Below are 20654 nucleotides of genomic sequence, written 5' to 3'. Positions count from 1 at the left end.
AAACATAATAAGTTAAGGCAACTCAAACTGTTTGAGGAAACTGATTGCTACAAACCATTTCAGTTAAAAAACGAATCTATGAGTACTGTGAACTCCATTTAGGTTGAAGTAATGAGGTATTTAATTAACTCATTACCTTCAACGCTGAGTTCAAAACTATTTTCAAATGAGTAGAATTAGCTTTCAGTCAATTTTGAGTTAATAACACTCATTTCATTTGATAAAGTTGACTGTTTTAAAGTGTATGCATTAATGTAATGTAAATGATGTCTCTGAATGAAATATGTAGTAAATAAAACATGACAAATTTACATATATACAGTACATATATTGGATCATGGGGTTTCCATTATTTTCGATGACATCGCATGATTATACCCCTACTATCGCTCTACCTGTTACTGGTTTTAATACAACACAACTGGAAATATGAAATACTGATACAATACTTATGTGAAAATACAATGTTAACAAGCATCTGCATGTTTATTGTATAGCATTACTACGTTCAGCTGTTTTTCAATGTGGAATTCACTTAATATCCAGATGTGTATTTGATGTGGGGAGAAAAACAATCGACAGTAGTGAAGACTAGCATCCCTATTACTGAAAATTGCAAACAAAAGCCATGCAATGTGGCATCGTATCAGTATTATATATTTTCTGAGTTGTTTTGTGGTAAAAATAGCAATAGACAGTGTCATTGACTCACAGAGTGCATCTATTTGACGTAAAAAAAACATGCAGCCTACAGTCCAAAATAAATTATCAAATTAAATAAATGTAAATCCTCCTTTGGTTTTCTTCTACATAATTCATTTAGAGCTGTAATTTAATAAATCAAACCATGCAAGTCTTAATACCAGAAGCACCCTTTAAGAACGTAGATAAATAAGCAACCAAATCAGGCACAGGTGAACATAATCAATAAACCAATGAGTAACCACAGAAGTTAGCAACAGAAACAGGAGCTAAACACAGGGAGGAAACACAACATTACATTTACAATTTAAGTTAAGTTGATTTTGATAAAGGAAAGAACCATTGGTGACATTTTATGAAGTGTTTACATCATAATTAATGTCTTATCCTTTGAACCCTTAAAAAAGAAGCTAGCTTTAAGTGTTCGAGGTTACTGAATAAAAACACATTTTACTTAAACCCCTCGTAACACAAAACAATCACAGTTCTGCCTCAGGAGGCTCAAAATCAAAGCCATACTCCTATCAAACTCTCTGCAGGTCACTCTTGCGGAACCGCGGTCTCCAGCTCCTACTGTGATAACAGCTGCCTGTTTAGAGAGTGGAAGAGTTACAGTGCAGAGCGTGAGAAATGTCTGAACTCCAACACTCAGTACCCACTGATGAACCCACGCACTGTAGATTCACGACAGGCTGGCGGTTGATGGAGCTTAGCTTGAGAGATGAAAGGTTGTGATTGCTCGCAATTTGTGTTTTGAAATCGTAACAATAAACACGTATTTACCTACCACCCAATTAACAAACTTCAAGAGAAATATTGAAGTAAAGAAAACAAGCTGATGAATATATGTTTTGATAAGTTTTCAGAGTTTGTGAGGATTAGTGGCTCATTTGATTGCAATTTGTCTATGAATTAGATATACGTCAGCCGATAGAGTATATAATCATATAAACATTCAAATGCAATCAAGCACACTTTAGAATTTTAAAAGCACATTGTTCAGGATGTTTTTCAGCTCCTATATAGAGCAGATGATGCATTACAATATTCATGCATTAAAGATTTTTGATTCATTTTCATTTGCCAAAATGTTGCTAATTAAGTTTTGTATGTAAATTATATCATAAACGTATATTCACAATAAACAAAATGTCAAAATAATGAAATAGTGCTCGCCATTGTCACCAGCTTTGAAAGTATTATATTATATTATATTATATTATATTATTCATTTTCTTTTCGGCTTAGTCCCTTTATTAATCTAAGGGTCGCCACTTCGGAATGAACTGCCACCTTATTCAGCATATGTTTCACTCAGCGGATCCCCTTTCAGTTGCAACCCATCACTGGAAAACATCCACACACACACTACAGACAATTTAGCCTACCCAATTCACCTACACCAATTTTTTTTGGACTTGTGGGAGAAACCGGAGCACCTGGAGGAAACCCATGCCAACTCAGGGAGAACATGCAAACTCCACACAGAAACGCCAACTGACCCAGCCAAGGCTCGAACCAGCGACCTTCTTGCTGTGAGGCGATCGTGCTACCCACTGCGCCACTTTGCAGTCTTATATTATATTATATTATATTATATTATATTATATTATATTATATTATATTATATTATATTATATTATATTATATTATATTATATTATATTATATTATATTATATTACATTATGTTATGTTATGTTAAATTATATTATATTATATTATATTATATTATATTATATTATATTATATTATTATATTGGGGTGGCGCAGTGGGTAGCACATTCACCTCACAGCAAAAAGGTCGCTGGTTCGAGCCTCGGCTGGGTCAGTTGGCGTTTCTGTGTGGAGTTTGCATGTTCTCCCCGTGTTCGCGTGGGTTTCCTCCTTGTGTTCCGGATAGTCTGGACCCTTTTCACAGACTGTTATGACTCGTTTAATGGCCATCATAATAATCTCAAATCCTTGAAAGTTTTTAATAATTAGATAAAAACATATGTGCATTCATTTGTGTTTTTATATGTATTATAACAAATTTGCATTAAATTCCCCCCAAAAAACGAATTACCGCCTGCAGGTGTTTCTAAAGCAGCATCTATAGCAGAGGTTTTCAAACTTTTAGGACACACCCCAAATTTGTCCAGATTCACTCACGCCCCCCCAGGCATCCCTCCCTCGAGCCAAAATTGTAATGCATGTGCAAACATCATTCACATGTTACTTCCTGCGTTTAAAGTGCGTAGCATTAATTACATTGAAACAGAAATACATAGCTTACCTGATTCAGTGTGATGACTGAGCCTTTTTCTGTGAGGACAACATGCTAATCTGTGGTCGGATTCCTGACAGGACTAACCGTAAATCATCTTCCACTATTAATAAGCGTGAGCCGTAGCATATTTGCTTTTGATGTGGGTACATACAGAAAATGCTGCTTCACAAAGCCAAGATCGCAGAGGCCTGACGGTGTGGTTAAGTAGAACATTATGTTCACATGGGCAACAATACTTTAATACGATTTTAATACAATTAAGACAATACTCTGATTAAAGTCTACCATGTAAACAGCTATTTTTGATTACCTTAATCTGACTAAAGTCATAACTGAACTAAACAGAAATGGAATTAAGACGTGGAGGATGCAAATATTAGGGGCATCATGAAGTAAACATCGCAATCAAATTATTACCGTCATGTAGGACTTTTCGCCGCATTTTGTGACAAGATCTACACACACACGCACACACATCGCGAAATGCGGAGGTTTTTTTCCATTTGGCTTTCCATTAAAACAACACTCTTCCACCAGTCCTTACTTTATTTTCGCGTCTAACACCCCAGTTTGTCACGGGGACGTGAATGAAATGTTCATGAGTGAAAGTGAAACGAACTGCAGTAAAGTCGAAAAATTAAATGAGAAAATTACATGAGACTCTGCAGGAAACGTGGATATCCTGGTGACACAACATTCAAAAAGCACTTCACATAACACCTTAATTATATTATTGTCTTATTAAGGCAAATAACTGATGTCCATGTAAACATAGTCAGTGTCTTCAAAGTAAGTGAAAGATCCAGATGGGAATCCTGCTGATTTGAATCAGAAGGGCACTTTTTTGTCAGACGACTTTCATTCATTCACCGTCATTCATTTTAAAAAGCACCCGCTCCATTTTATTTGTATATATTTTACTTAAGCATTAACTCTACAGATGGCTGATAGTTAGCTGTGGAACTAACGTTAATCATATTGCTTCTAGTGAATGCAATAAAATCATCATCATAATTTACTCGAGTGCACACCTCAATGTCTATCTTAATAGATGCCGGCGCTCCACAGTTTGAAAACCCCTGGTCTATAGGACAAGACAGAAAATTTGACACTGTTCTGAATTCTGGCTGCTATTATCAGCCTCACACTTTTTTTTTCCCTTTTTCTGAAAGTTTTGATAACGTCATTGTGAAGTTTTTCTGTTATTATTTCAGCAAATGGGATTGTAAAAAAATTAATTGTTGTGCTCTCCATTTCACTGCGCTTTAAGTTTAAGCAACTATGATGCCTTCCAGTATTGAAAAAGCCAGAAGTGTGAAAAGAGGCCATTCACAACAGACATTTTTACAGCAAACTCTCCTAAATAAATTCCCTAATTAGGGAAAGAAAACGAAAGTATCCCAATCCTTTTACATGATCTTCCATTAATACAAAAACTATTAAAAGAAGTAACCGGGCCATTCGAAAAAATCCTAGTGTTCAGCCTTGTATAAGTCTAAAATTCCATTCATAATGCTCTTAAAAGGGTCTTAAAGTCTTACATTTGATTTGAAGTAACCTGCAGAAACCCTGTTGTGGTAAATAGTATATATTTTTATTGTATGTTTTTCAGAGTGTGAAGATTCTGACCTACCTTGAGCCACAGAATCAGGAATACAAAGACTTTGTAACTGACCTGAAATCGGATGCCAAACGGATGTTCAATTTCACAGTGGATGACTCTTTAGTAAGTGAGCTGTGAAGTGATTTATCTTGATCTTTCATTTTTTTCTGCTTTTCTAATGACTCAGAGTCTCTAATGTCCTCTCTATCTTTTCTACCTTTCACTAGAAACTCTGTGTTCCTCTATTACATCCAGGATTCTCTCATAAAGAGCATGAAGGGACCTTTTTCCTCAAAATGAATGAAAGATTTACATTTTTAAAGACAAACTGCATTATTTGTGTTTACAGCTTTCACAGTAATAGTAATCTATTCACTCAGTAATAACGAGTGAATGAACTTTTGCTCTCTTTCTCGTCAGCTGTGTTGTTTCAGTAAAGGTTGAATATAATTATATATCTGTGTGAGGCCCAGAATATGAATTTAATGTGACATGCACATGCAAATTTCAGGTCACAAAGGTTTAATCTGCACTTCATCCATCAGGAGACTAAAGTTCATGTTTTTAATGCAAAAGGAATATCATGATTATAGTTATAGAACTCATAAATTAATATATAAAAAACTTAAATCTGGAATTTGTGTACTGCTTATTGTATTTAAGAGCGCAGGATGCTAGTAATTTAGCAGGTAATTTAGTTTAATTTAGCAATTTAGTCATGTTTTGAGATGCATTGTGAAGTAAATGACACATGGGAAAAACACACTGAAAGAAAGAGAGAAAAGAAAAACTCTTTTTCAGCCATTTTAAATCAATTTGTGCTCCTGAGAGGAGTTTTGTGTTTATCATTGTTCTAAAGCATATCTGAATACATTTTTCTTTATGGAACAAAGTATTTTTGCTTCTACTGTACTTGTGTATGGTTGTGAAGTGTCTGTACTTCAGCTAAGGATTTTTATATTAGGAGATCTTTGCTTCACTTAATTTATAAACAAACTGTTGTACATTTTTGATTACACTGAATTTCATAAATTTAGAAAGAATAGTTAAAAGTCATAAGCTGAATCTTGTCAGTTAATCTGTTAAATTGATTCACGAATTGTTCTGAATAGTTAATTTGTAAACTGAACAGATCTGATCATACAGTGCTCAGAGTACACCCCATGTTGAAAGTGAATATTTTTCTCCATTTCTCAGTGAATATAGGCAATGTATTTTGGTGCATTTAAACTAAACAGATTTATTAAACAGATATATTTATTACAATAATATTTTAGTCACCAAACATATTTAGAAATTGAAAGAGAATACAATTCAATTCAAGCAAAATATTGCAAAAGAATTACAACCTACAAAATTTCAACAAAATTTTTCAATTTTTTGCTTCTCTTGATTTTTTCTCTTTAAATTTATTAAATTTTTAAAAATATTACATTTGTTTTGTAGCCCTATGTTCCATGGGGTGGCCGTTGTGTTGCAAAACCGTCCAAATTTTCACTAGCCGCCTATGTCCTTATTTACCCACAAAAATTAATTCAAAACCACCCCTATATGGCAACACTGGCGGCGGTTACAGCACGACTTAAACCGGTGCGCGCCCACACGAACGAATCAAATAGCCTAACGTTACACAAGCAGTTATCAAAATATCCATCGTTGCGGAGAATCTATCTCAAGTAAATACACTCGGCTATGCTTTACAGTAAGTGTAACTGAACCAGTTGAAAGCAAACTTTTTTATCAAGAATGTTTACTTTCCCCTTTTTATGAAATCGACAGTAATATTATTGAGCAATGAAATATTGGCGCTGACCTTCATCAGACATTATATTTGATGCAAAATATAAATAAATTAATAAATAAAATAAGGATGCTAGACCACAATAAGCTATTTTGGATATTATAACCATGGATATTAAAGATATTATATCATTACGGATTTATAATCAGCTAAAGTTTTAAAGAAACGTAAAGGTAAACCCCTATTCAAAGTATTTATTATAAAGCACTAATTTAGGAAGTATTGCAAATGTTTCTTTGTTTTGTTGATTTTTGCAGCCTGTTTGAACTTTAAAGTTCATATTAGGCCTATGTCATTACTTAGTTTTGTATACTTGCAGGCCTATTTTAATAAAATAAAAAATATATACAATAATCAAATATAAATCAAATGGTGTAAAATTAGGTAATATTAATTGGAAAATAATAATAATAATAACAATAATACACACACACACACACACACACACTTGTGAGGTAAAAAAATCGTAATTGGTTAACGTAAGTTATTTTGTTAGATTAGCTCCAGATTTGGCTTCAGTACTCACTAATCTAATGTATTTGCACAAATATAATATTGTATAGCTTCCTTTTAAAATATGAATTTAAAAGAGAGATTTGTAAGGGGTGTACTTATAAATGCTGAGCACTGCATCTGTTCCCATGTCAGCACCTCAGTAATTCAAATGATTTCTTTAGATTGGAGCGATTCAATGACTCAATGCTTCATATGAACTACATATGAGTTAATGACTCGATTCAAATGATTTGTTCAGAGCAAGACTAGACTCAACAAATTTCAATGATTCGCTCGTACAGTAGCTGACTTTCCAAAATGAGTCAAAAACAGGATATCAGCAGCTTGAGCACTGTGACTGATGTCATGAAATGTTAGTTACTAATGCTAAAGGACTTATATTTGTAAACAATTTTAATTATAAAATTAAGCATTTTGCTTCAGCAAGTACTGTTTACTGGTAATACTTAAGAGCATTAAAGGCCATGTACTTCTGTATGTAGACTTATGTAAAATTAAAAAGAACGACTTTTGCTGGAGTGATTTTTTTAAATTAGGGTTATCTGTAGTTTTATTTAAGTGCTCGTTTTCTGTACTTTAACCACCATTCCGATAAGAAGAATTTGATCTGTTTTAGAAGAGTAAAAATTTATGAAGAGAGAATACAGTCCAGGAAACTCGAACAAGCAGAAGAATTTCTTTATTAAGATGTGTTGGTTAGTCTACAGCATCATACGGCGTCTTCAAGAAGTCTAGGAGTCTGTAAGAGTCTTTCAGGAGTCTCTTACAGGTCTGCTGTCTGCAAGTTTATCACAAGTCTGTAGCAGGTCTAAAATGAGTCTGTAATCAACTCTATATGTTTTAGGAGGAAGGGAATGGCGAGGTGGAGATATAGAAAACGAGCATGACTAATGTAGTTGAAGATCTTGTTTTCGGGTCTTGAATAAATCCTGAGGTTTCACCTGCCCTGACCAGCTTGAAAGTATCACCCAAAGACAAAGGAAGAGTCGTTGAGACCCTGCCTGTAGCATCACTTTGGCTCAGCCTGAACTCAGGAAGCAAGAGGTTTTTAATGTTTCTCACACCCTAGTTAGAGTTTTGAATGAAATGAGCCAATTAAAAACTAAAGAATATAACTTTTTACTTATATATAGATTATTTGGTAATTTAAAACGAGATTATATAGATTATATTCCCACAGCTAAAACCGTGGACTTTGCTGATTTATGAAATGACAGAACATTGAGGTCTTATGAAGGAGGTAGTCTGAAACTGAACATTAGCTTTATATGGATAGTTTACCCAAAAATAAAAAATCCCTCCCCATTTTTCTTAAAATGCTTTAGAACCACTTTTTTTGTAAATGTATTTTTTCTTTTGAACACAAAACAAAATATTCGAAAGAATATTGGGAAACAACAGCCTTTGACATCCATAGTAAAAAGGAAAAATACTATGGAAGGCAATGGTTGCTGTTTTCTCAGTATATCATCCTTTGTTTTCAAAAGAACGTTTGGAACAAGTAAAACATTTTTTTAACACATCTAGTCTATGGTTTCAGCAAAAGATTTTATTAATTTGTACTGAAGGAAATAAAGGGCCTCAATGGCCTGTGAGTGAGTAAATTAACAGGTAATTTTCTTTTCAGGATGAACTATCCCTGTTTTTTCAAATCTCATTTTCCGTTTGTGACAGGGGTTTGGGAGAAGTGAAATATGAAAAGAAATACTCTTTTATCCAGTGCCTTTAAAAAAGCAACTGCCTCATCTTTTAATTTGCATGTAAATGAAACTCTGTGGGGGTAAAATGCTCTGAATGGATCGGGACAAAAGATTAAGGGATGAAGCACTTTATTCTGTGCCTCACACAGTATGACTTTCATTTTTCATTTATGACTAATGATTGATAAAGGATTCTGATCAGATCAGGTGTATTCACAAAACCAACAAAATAATAACTTGCTCCAAGTGTGATCTGTGTCAAGAAAATAAAAACCTCCATCAGTAGCAATGTGATGGGCTTGGGATGCTAAAATGGGATTTTTAATGCTGGCGAAATGTTACTTTAATGTTTTTAATGTTACTTAAGAAAATAAGCTGCATTTACATTGAGAATTAATGTAAATAAATGCCAATTTTGTTTTAAATGGACAGTTCACACAAACAGTTTCTTATTTCTGTTGAACACAAAAGAAGATATTGTGAAGAAATAAAAAAAAATTGTAACCATTGACTTCCGTTGTATTTGTTTATCCTAATACAGATGTCAAGTGCTTACTAGTAGACATTCTTCAAAACATCTATTTGTGTGTTTAACAGAAAACAACAAACTTAAATTGGTTTGGAATCACTAGAGGGTAAAATAAGTAAGTAATAGTTAGTTTTTTTTTTTTAGGGTGAGCTATTCCTTTAGGGAGCCTGATAGAGTGCTATTATAAATATAGGTAAACAGATTACCATTTTGTTAAACCAGTTTTACCACAAATTTACCATTTTAAAGCTGCCTGATATTGATGATTCTCTGAAATATACTGTTATATATTCTGTGTTTATACTTTTCACCCTGTACAGAATATTGTTACACTTTCTGACTTTGATTGTAATGTACACTCACCGGCCACTTTATTAGGTACACCTGTCCAGCTGTTTGTTAACGTAAATTTGTAATCAGCCAATCACATGGCAGCAACTCAATGCATTTAGGCATGTAGACATGGTCAAGAGAATCTGCTGCAGTTCAAACCGAGCATCAGAATGGGGAAGAAAGATGATTTAAGTGACTTTGAACGTGGCATGGTTGTTGGTGTCTGATGGACTGGTCTGAGTATTTCAGAAACTGTTGATCCATTGAGATTTTCACGCACAACCATCTCTAGGGTTTACAGAGAATGGTCTGATAAAGAGAAAATAACTGTGGTCTGTGGGCGCAAATTACATGTTGATGTCAGAGGAGACTGGCTAGACTGGTTCAACTTAATAGAAAGGTAACGATAACTGACATAACCACTCGTTACAAACGAGGTATGCAGAAGAACATCTCTGAATGCACAACACATCCAACATGACCACACGGGGTGCCACTACTGTCAGCTAGGAACAGGAAACTGAGGCTACAATTCACACAGGCTCACCAAAATTGGACAAGAGAAGATTGGAAAAACATTGCCTGGTCTGATGGGTTTTGATTTCTGCTGTGACATTCGAATGGTAGGGTCAGAATTTGGCATCAACAACATGAAAGCATTATCAATGGTTCAGGCTTCTGGTGGTGGTGTAATGGCATGGGAGATATTTTCTTGGCACACCTTGGGCCCATTAGTACCAATTGAGCATTGCGTCAATGCCACAGCCCACCTGAGTGTTATTGTAGACAATGTCCATCCCTTTATGCCATGTTATAAAGCGTGAGTCATTTCAGACTGGTTTCTTGAACATAACAATGAGTTTACTGTACTCAATTCGCCTCCAAAGTCACCAGATCTCAATCCATTAGAGCACATTTGGGATGTGAACGGGAGATCATGGATGTGCAGGCGACAAATCTACAGCAACTGCATGATGCTAGGATTAAGGATGAAGGTTTAAGGCAGTTCTGAAACCAAAATAGGGCCCAACCCGGTACTAGTAAGGTGTACCTAATAAAGTGACCAGTGAGTGTAATAATGTACACCTTTTGTAAAGCTGCATTAGAATACTAATCTTTGTGAAAAGTGCTATGGAAATAAACTTGAATCTAATTGAATTGATATCTATGTGCAATGGAAAAATAAAAATAAATGTTCAGTATTTGATCAAAATTAAGTGAGATTTTACTCAAAACAAGAACAAACCAGCCAATTCTTCTTGTTTTAAAATAAACTAATTTCATTTTTAACCAGTTTTTCAGACAACAAGACTAAAATAACTATAAAATTATTAATTAACTGTGAAGTAGTTTTGCTTCTCAAATAATGCATGTTGATTTCAGAATGTTTAGATATGTGTGTAAAATGGCAAAAATGCTAAGAGAACAATCATTTTGCAGTCATTTTTATTTATTTAGCTTTTTCTCCAGAAACGTCCCCGGGACTACGTTCTCAGAATGAGCCTGGGTTGGATTTAAGAACGATTAGATTATTATAGTATGAAACAAAACTAAAAAACTGAGAAAGAACATTCATTTTTCCTGTGTATTCACTTGTTTGTGTATTTGATTCTTTCAGATGAACATCATCTCGGGTGGTTTCTATGATGGTCTGATGCTGTACTGCCACGCTCTAAATGAGAGCCTTTCAGACAGCCATGAACGACCTTCAGGAGAGTCTGTCAGCAAGCGAATGTGGAACCGGACCTATTATGGTGAGTACATGAGTACCATCTTGTTTATTCAACATTACCATACAAACATTACCATACAGCGACTTTTTATATTTAAGCCTTGACTTATTGGGTCATTTTAAACTAGAGTGTGAATTACAGGGGGGTTGACTTAATACTGGAACCCCCTGAAGGATGTCAAAACTAGGTGTGTGGTGGTCTGGAAAATAGTTTGCACTGATTTGTTTCTAAGATAATAACAACAATAAGTTAATATCAATATAAATTTTACCCCTCCTCTAATGGGTCATACCAATTCATGACTGTGCCCAGTATAGGGTTGCAGGAAAATGTTACAAAACGTCTTATCTGTTTATGACTTCATGTGCAGGTCTATGGAGTCAATTAAGGACCATATGCAGTGCATCCGGAAAGTATTAATAGCACTTCACTTTTTCCACATTTTTTTATGTTACAGCTTTAATCCAAAATGGATTAAATTCATTTATTTCCTTAAAATTCTACACACAATACCACATAATTTATTAAAAATAAAAAACCTGAAAAATCACATGTACATAAGTATTTACAGCCATTGCCGTGAAGCTCTAAATTGAGCTCAGGTACATTCAGTTTCCACTGATCATTCTTGGGATGTTTCAGCAGCTTAACTGGAGTTCACCTGTGGTAAATTCAGTTGATTGGACATGATTTGAAAAGGCATTCACCTGTCTATATAAGGTCCCAGGGTTGACAGTGCATGTCTAAGCACAAACCAAGCATGAAGACAAAGAAATTGTCTGTATACCTCTGAGTCAGGATTGTCTCGAGGCACAACCTGGGGAAGATTACAGAAAAATATCTGCATCTCTGAAAGTTCCAATGAGCACAGTGGCCTCTATCATCCATAAGTGTAAGATTTTTGGAACCACCAGGACTCTTCCTAGAGCTGGCCGGCCTTCTAAGCTGAGTGATCGAGGGAGAAGGGCCTTAGTCAGAGAGGTTATCAGTAACCCGATGGTCACTCTGTCTGAGCTCCTGCGTTCTTCTGTGGAGAGAGGAAAACTTTAGGACAACCATCTGTGCAGCAATCCACCAATCAGGCCTGAATGTTAGAGTGGCCAGACGGAAGCCACTCCCCGCCTGGATTTTGCCAAAAGGCATCTGAAGCACTCTTAGACCATAAGAAACTAACTTCTCTGTATCTGATTAAACTAAAATTGAACTCTTTGGAGTGAATACAAGGCGTTATGTTTGGAGAAAACCAGGCACCGCTCATCACCAGGCTAATATCATCCCTACAGTGAAGCATAGTGGTGGCAGCATCATGCTGTGGGGATGTTTTTCAGCAGCAGGAACTGAAAGACTAGTCAGGATAGAGGGAAAGATGAATGCAGCAATGTACAGACATCCTGAATGTAAACCTGCTTCAGAGTGCACCTGACCTCAGACTGGGGTGACGGTTGACCTAAAGCACACCGCCAAAATATCAATGGAGTGGCTTCAGAACAACTCGGTGAATGTCCTCGAGTGGCCCAGCCAGAGCCCAGACCTGAATCCTATTGAGCATCTCTGGAGAGATCTGAAAATGGCTGTACATTGTCGCTTCCCATCCAACCTGATAGAGCTTGAGAGGTACTTCAAAGAGGAATGGGAAAAATTCCCAAAGACGGATGCCAAGCTTGCCAAGCTTGTGGCATCATTTTCAAAAAGACTTGAGACTGTAATTGCTGCCAAAAATGCATCAACAAAGTATTGAGCAAAGGCTGTGAAGACTGATGTACATGTGACTTTTCAGGTTTTTTATTTTTAATAAATTTGAAATAATTTCAAAAAAATCTTTTTTTCTCATTGTCATTATGGGGTATTGTGTGTAGGATTTTGAGGAAATAAATTAATTTAATCCATTTTGGAATAAGGCTGTAACAAAACATTGTGAAAAAAGTGAAACGCTATGAATACTTTCCGGATGCACTGTATGTATTACACTATTTCGACATCCCTGATAGTCAATGCATAATTCACACACTGCCTCTAGCGCCACTCAGATTTTCTTTGTGTGTTTTTGTTTGTTTGTTTGTTTTTTCCAAAAAGAGTGAGTCCTTGATAATGTCAGCTTTGTATAATTTTAAAACAACAATGATGATATTATTGATGATAAATATCGCACATCATAATTCTCATTCCTTTTAATATGGCTTAAGAGACTCCAAAAAGTGGCATGGTGCTGTTTGAATTCATGTCGAGCAAAGTGTGTCTCTGCCCTTTTCTATGGAGGTCACATGCTGCACACATCTCTTTAGTGTGACACTCAGGGCAAAAGAGATTTCTGAGAATAGAATTAATCTTAATATGGCTGCCTAAAGGTCAGACACTTTGAAAAATAATGGTTTTATATTCTTGTGATGCTCAAGTCGTTTTGTGTGGGTTGAGTTGAAATTTGGGAAAGGCAATTTATTTTTGTTTGGTTGTGACATTTTGTATCAGCTCAATGAAAAAAAACAGTGATGTATGTTTACTCGCTGTGTTTTCCAAAAATGCTCAATATATATATATATATATATATATGAACATTCATGGATATTTGGAACACTTGCAATTTTCCCCCTCCACGTATTTTAAAGTAGATTTTTCAAGATTTTGAACAGTGTTTTTCTCATTTGTTACATTTCCGTGCCACTTTATTTTATTTTATTTTATTTTATTTTATTTTATTTTATTTTATTTTATTTTACTTTACTTTACTTTACTTTACTTTACTTTAGTTTACTTTACTTTATTTTATTTTATTTTTATTTTTAGGTTTTTTGTTTTATGTTCATTCATTCATTTTCTTTTCGGCTTAGTCTCTTTATTAATCCGGGGTCGCCACAGCGGCATGAACCACCGACTTATCCAGCACATGTTTTACGCAGCAGATGCCCTTCCAGCTGCAACCCATCTCTGGGAAACATCCATACACACTCATTCACACTCATACACTACGGACAATTTAGCCTTCCCAATTCACCTGTACCACATGTCTTTGGACTGTGGAGGAAACGGTAGCCCCCGGAGGAAACCCACACGAACGCAGGGAGAACATGCAAACTCCACACATAAACGCCAACTGACCCAGCAGAGGCTCGAACCAGCAACCTTCTTGCTGTGAGGCGACAGCACTACCTACTGTGCCACTGCGTCGCCTTTGTTTTATGTTTTATTAAAATTTATTTATTATTTTATTTTAATTCATTTTCTTTTTGGCTTAGTCCCTTTATTATTCAAGGGTCGCAACAGCGGAATGAACCACCAACTCATCCAGCCTATGTTTTATATCCTTCCAGCTGCAATTTTATTTTATTTTATTTTATTTTATTAATTATTTGATTTATTTAATGTATTTATTTTTAAAACATGAGGGGGTGGGGGGGGGGGTCTTTTTGCTGTTGTAATTTAATTTTCTAGTACTATTTTAATAAGGTAAAAAAGCCTAATGAAATCAAACAAATTACACATTTTTTTAAACATTTTAACCCCCTTCCCTCCCCAAAGCATCCAAATTCAGTTATACAGGTAAAATTGTTGTCATACATGGGCTAAGACAGATAAAACACTGTAAGGTGTTTCAGAAAAATACATATACACACATATCAGTCAATCGGTGAGAGTTATTTGTTGCTTGTACCAATGTTTAGTTTCGTTCAAGAAACTGTTTTTCTAGTACACTTTAACCAAACAAATAAATTAGAGTGAAAGTAATAGTAAAAAAAGATGTTATATGTTTTAGGTTTTATTTTATTCAGTTTTTGTGTGTTATTACTGTCAAGAAATAATTTTATCAGGCTTTTTAAAAAAGGTTTCCCTTCAGGTCTTTTACATTGCAGCTTAATTAATCATTAAGAAAAAACAAACAAGCTTCTGTCTTTGCCAGGTCTGGTTTGGTATCTATCAATTAAACAGAATATATATTTATGTGCCCTTCAGCAAAAAGTCTGGCATCTGCAAACAGAAGCTCCCTGCAGAGTCAGACCTGGTGACGCACTTTACAGAATTATGACTTTAATAAAGTCTGAAATTTATAAAGAAATGTTAACGCTCATGTACACAGGCACACATGCAGACTTTTCCATAGCAAAAATACATTAACCTTTACATGATGGATCTTAACCTTAACCTTTATGTAATAGATCTTGCGAAAAAACAAACAAACACACACAGATACAGAGAACTTTAAAATAATCTATCTATATGCTCTACTGGTCAAATGTTTGAGAACAGCACGATAAGTCAAGTCTCTTCTGCTCACTAAACCTGCATTTATTTGATCCAGTGCAGCAAAAACCATATTTTTTTTTGGAAACATTTATAAGATATTCATTACATATTTAAAATAACTGTTTTCTATTTGAATATATTTTAAAATGTAATTTATTCCTGTGACTTCAAAACTGAATTAGTGAATAATTTTAATATTATACTCCATTTTTTTCTGCTTGTTCAAAATGAGCTGAAACAACACAATTCTTAAGATTTTTTGGGGACAACTTAATTGTTTTATGTTCAATACACTTAAATTTGTCAAAATTAACTTATTCGATTTGTGTTGATTGACCATGACTAAATTGTGTGAAACCCTGCATTTTCTTATAGTGTATGCTTATTATCCTATTATGCTGCCTTGCTGTTCAAGAAACATACTAAACATACTTTGACTGGTTGGATAGAAACGCTGCTTTATTCGCACACATCTTATATGCGATATTCCTGTTTTGTGCATGAAGTTAATTCACATTTTTTGTATGGAAACATAGCTAATGTTCCAAAACACAGCCAAGGAAACACTCAAATGGTTCCTAAAAAAGAAAATCAAACAGAACCAGATCAGATTTCACAGCACAGAACCATCAAGATTTTTGCACTCTGTTGAAAACTCACACCTGAGCAATTCATGTGACTTCATTCTCCGTATGAGAGTTGTCTTTAAGCTGCCATGACCAATAAAGCCTTTTATGTAAAGTATTAAATACATTTCAGTAGTTCAATACATTCTCCTTGTGTCGTTCCATTGTTATTAAACCTAACAATTTATTTATTTATTTATTTATTTATTTATTTATTTATTTATTTATTTATTTATTTATTTATTTTATTTTATTCTTTTTAATTTTTTTTATTTTATGTTTTATTTGATTCTTATGTTTGTATTATTTGGGTTTTTACCTAAATCTATTTGAATTCCATGTCGACAGGTCCTTTGTAAATATTATTCCCTGGAAAAAGCATGGCATGTTAAATACTCCCCCCTCCCCCCTAAATATATATATATATATGAATATATATATATATATATATATATATATATATATATATATATATATATATATATATATATATATATGTATATATATATATATATATATATATATATATATATATGTATATATATATGTATATATATATGTATATATATATATGTATATATATATATATATATATATATATATATATATATATATATATATATATATATATATATATATATATATATATATATATGTATGTATATATATATATATATGTATATATGTATATATATATATATATATATGTATATATATATATATATGTATATATGTATATATATATATATATATATATATGTATATATATATATGTATATATATATTATAACAAATATATTATACAGTATTACCTGACAGTAATTTGATATACAAAGCATATTGCACTCACACTAGAAACAAGAAACATTTGATTGTATTTATATATAACTTACACTGTTGTGCAAAACATAAAAGTATAGTCAGTCATTATCATGTCATTATCATCACATACTTTGTCTAACTCATAAATTAACAAAACCTCATTACGTAAACTGTGCCAATATTCATACGTAGTTACAAAACGATTTGTTTTACTCACTGCTAAAATAGTCAAATTCACAAAACAGCCTCAAAGTGCATGTTTTTAGCAAATGTGAATGCGCAATTGTACCACAAAACATAAAATCACCATCCACAGACCTTGTTTTACTTATGAAATGAAGAACCTCTTTATTAGAACCCCATTAAAACATGGAGAAGATTTAGATTTCAGGTTTTGATTTCCAGAACGCCTTATGTGGCAGTGCAAACAAATTGTACTGTAATTGGAAAGTGTTTACTTGCTTATTTATGCTGTTGCAGTTGCCTTTTTTTGGAGTCTCTATTAGTTTCTTTTCATTTGTTGTTCAGAGCTCATCTTTTCATATGCTAAGTGTGGAAGGTCTGTGTCTTTTAGTTTCAGAAACATTTTTCCTCTTGAAAGTGGTGCTGTCTTTTGGAAACAAACTGCCTTTGAAGTAGTCGTCATCACTTTTAGAAGCAAACTCTGCATGATGAGAACAAATAAGGTGAAATCACAGTTCCTTGATGTGCTAATTGGAAATTACAAAAAACAAAAGATCTGCCTTTGCAATCTGCCGACTGAAGGATGCATTTGTCATTCAGTCCAACAAACAAATCTAAGTTGGCACTACAAAGGACAATTATTTATCCTATTATCATCCACCCAATCACTCAAGGCTCTTTCTACCACTTTCCTTTCTATTTGATTCCAGTCTACAGTATTTGACTTCCTCTGAAATTATTCTGAAATCAGCAGGTGTCCTGTTGCCATGGGATCTGCTTGAAGTAAAAGGGGGTTGCATGTGTTTTTTTTTTTTCGCCACCCACACACTGAGCCAGGTGTGTTTCTGGAGACGTCTGACCCGTGCAGTGTCTTTAATACATGCCAGCTTTTCCTATATACAACTGAAGACTAAATTATTAGCCCTCCTCTGAAATTGTACTTCTTTTTCTTTTTTGCAAGTGCTGATTAATGGAGAGAATATTTTTTTCAACACATAATTAAACATATACTAACTCATTTCTAATTGCTAATTTAGTTTGTCTGTGCCATGTTGACAGTGCATAATATTTACTAGATATTTTGCAGTGTACTATTATTCAGCTTAAAGTGCAAGTTAAGTTAATTATAGTACTAGGTAAGTTAGGTTAATTTATTTCAATTTAGGGGGTTTATGTAAGTTAGGGGGGTTGATAGTACCCCTTGCCCTTTAACTCCCCCACCAAGAACAAAATTTTGTATTGCATTTCTTAACTCTTATTGTCGCTAGTTAACACACTCTATGTGTCATGTTTGGGTCTCGACATGGCGAAGACAAGAGAGGTAGGATCCAGGTGCAGCTTAATAATAATTTATTAAACAAACTATTTGTGCAGGTAATCGTGGACAAAAATAGGAAAAAATCAAGGATCAAACAAGGCAATCCACAATCACAGTCAAAACAGTCAAAAGGTCATAAACAATGCATCGATCCAAAAGTACAAAGAAAACAAATTTAGACTAAGGCAAAAACACAAAGACAGGAAATATACATGATGAGAAACAACAAAGATTCACTGCAGACTGATGTGTGTAGAGTGTATATATATAGTCCAGATAATCTATAATGATGAGAGTCAGCTGTGCACGTGCGGTCAGTGGAGTATAGTGACTGGTGTGTGTAACGGCGTGCAGGGATTTGTAGTTCATGGATGAGTTTGTAGTTCACCAGCAATCTTCCAAGAAGTGATAGCTGGTGATTATAACACAATGCATTTTTTTCCCCAACACATTACATAATTTCTAAAAAATCAACCTCTTATACAAAAACTGACATATCAACCATTTAGTAAAATACTGGAATTAATACATAAACTATGAAAAATCTGAAAATCTAAAGTGTAAGACCAATTTATTTGAGAACATATTCAAAATCAAACAGTTTTGAACACTAAATCATCTTTATCTTTTGAAGTATGCTATAAAATATTTCAGATTCTCATTTAACATGTTTTCTTTACACACTGGAAAAAATAAAAAGTTGAGTTAACTTAAAATTTTAAAGCAACCGGCTGCAAAGAAATGTTGTTTATTAAATGAGTATATTATAAATGAGTTTATTAAGCTTCATTGGTTGAAGTTGTGCCAAATAATTTTTTCAAGTTGACTGAAAAGGCTGGTTTAAGTCAAGTATAATTTACGGAATAATTTGGCACAACTTCAACCACTGAAGCTTAATAAACTCAATATTTCTTTGCAGCCGGTTGCTTTAAAATTTTAAGTTAACTCAACTTTTTATTTTTAACAGTGGTAAACACTCAACTGAAGAAATCAAAATTTCAAGTCTCCTAAACTGAATTTTTTACTTTCATTGAACAAACAGCTCCAAACATGCAGTTAAATTATTTTTATGAGTAAATTCAACTCTGAGCTCAAAAATAAGTCCACCTAACTAACAATTTTAAACTGAGTTAACAATTTGTAAGTTTATAAGTTTGTAAATTTTTTACAGTGCAATAAAACCAAAATCAAGTGTACTAGTGCAACAGGATTATGTTTGTTAGATTTTTTTGTAAACCAACAATGCTGTGCGTGTAAACCATTATTGAAATCAGTCATTCTTTAAATGACTTTAACAGTCATTATTTAGAACAGTCAAAATATGGTCAACCATTTGGCAGAGCAGGCAGTTAAAGGGCTAGTACCCCTAAAAATTTGGGCCCTTTTCCAAATTTCCCAACCCCCTAGCGGTGCCCCTGCTTAAGGGTGTTTCATTAACTTAATCAGCCACGCCAAAGCAAACCGGAGAAGAGCATAAAGAGACAGAGCAACTAGAATTGAGATAAAATTTCTGTGTATTTGTGTATCGTATGTTATTATGATTCCCACTCCTGCAGATGTTTTTTTTGGTCTTGTCCTAATCTCGTGATTAATAGTGATTTTGTTTCTCATCCCGTGGGATTCCCATCGGATTCCCGTGACCTGTTGGACTCCAAAAAAAAAAAAAACCTGTCACTCACTAAACCCCATGCCTAAACCCAACCGTCATTGGGGGATGAGCAAAATAAACTAAATCAAATAAATTCATACGAATTAGCCACTAAATCAAAAAGTTACAAATTGCTGTGGGAGAGCTTTGCTTTATTCCATATCTGAAAAGAATTAATAAAAAATCTTAAGGGGGACCAAAACTAAAAAAAAGCTACGCTAAAAAAAGACTTTCTCAAGAAATTAGTTGCTTGCATGTTTAATGCTTGTGAAAAAAACTTATTTAAGAATTTAGATTTTACAGGAGGGCTAATATTTGTTTATGTATGTTGTATGTATGTTGTTCTCTGAATGGAACAGAGAGGAGAATCAAATTTCAAAGTTTTTTCAAGTTTCTGATTTGGCTGTATCTTATCCTTCATATTGCATAGTTGTGCATGAACTAAATTAATTTCTCGGCATGATGTATTGATAAATATCTTGACTTGAAGCCAGCTTTTTTATGGTGTTTTTTTTTCTGAATTAAAGATTAAATCAAGTTTAATGTCTGTAGTGGTTTACTGTTAGCGAACATTCTAATGCTGTTCCACACTGCTAGAGGCAGCTTTTGGTCACAAAAATAACAGTGGTGAGAA

The 20654-nt window shown here is 33.9% G+C and overlaps 1 protein-coding gene across 2 annotated transcripts in view; it reads left to right on the top strand.

Annotated features, from left to right (window-relative positions):
* The window catches only part of npr1b (natriuretic peptide receptor 1b), a 97762-nt gene that overhangs the window by 33497 nt on the left and 43611 nt on the right, over positions 1–20654 (top strand). For both annotated transcript variants that reach the window (XM_056475806.1, XM_056475807.1), the window contains exons 4-5: positions 4585–4698; positions 11073–11208. In XM_056475806.1, the coding sequence (XP_056331781.1) occupies positions 4585–4698; positions 11073–11208 (250 nt within the window). The remainder of the gene's footprint in view (positions 1–4584; positions 4699–11072; positions 11209–20654) is intronic.

The sequence above is a fragment of the Danio aesculapii genome, chromosome 16 (genome assembly GCF_903798145.1).
Source record: "Danio aesculapii chromosome 16, fDanAes4.1, whole genome shotgun sequence".
In the NCBI taxonomy this organism is placed as follows: Eukaryota; Metazoa; Chordata; class Actinopteri; order Cypriniformes; family Danionidae; genus Danio; species Danio aesculapii.
Note: the sequence above shows the minus strand (reverse complement) of the source record. Positions and strands in the feature narration are given on the sequence as shown.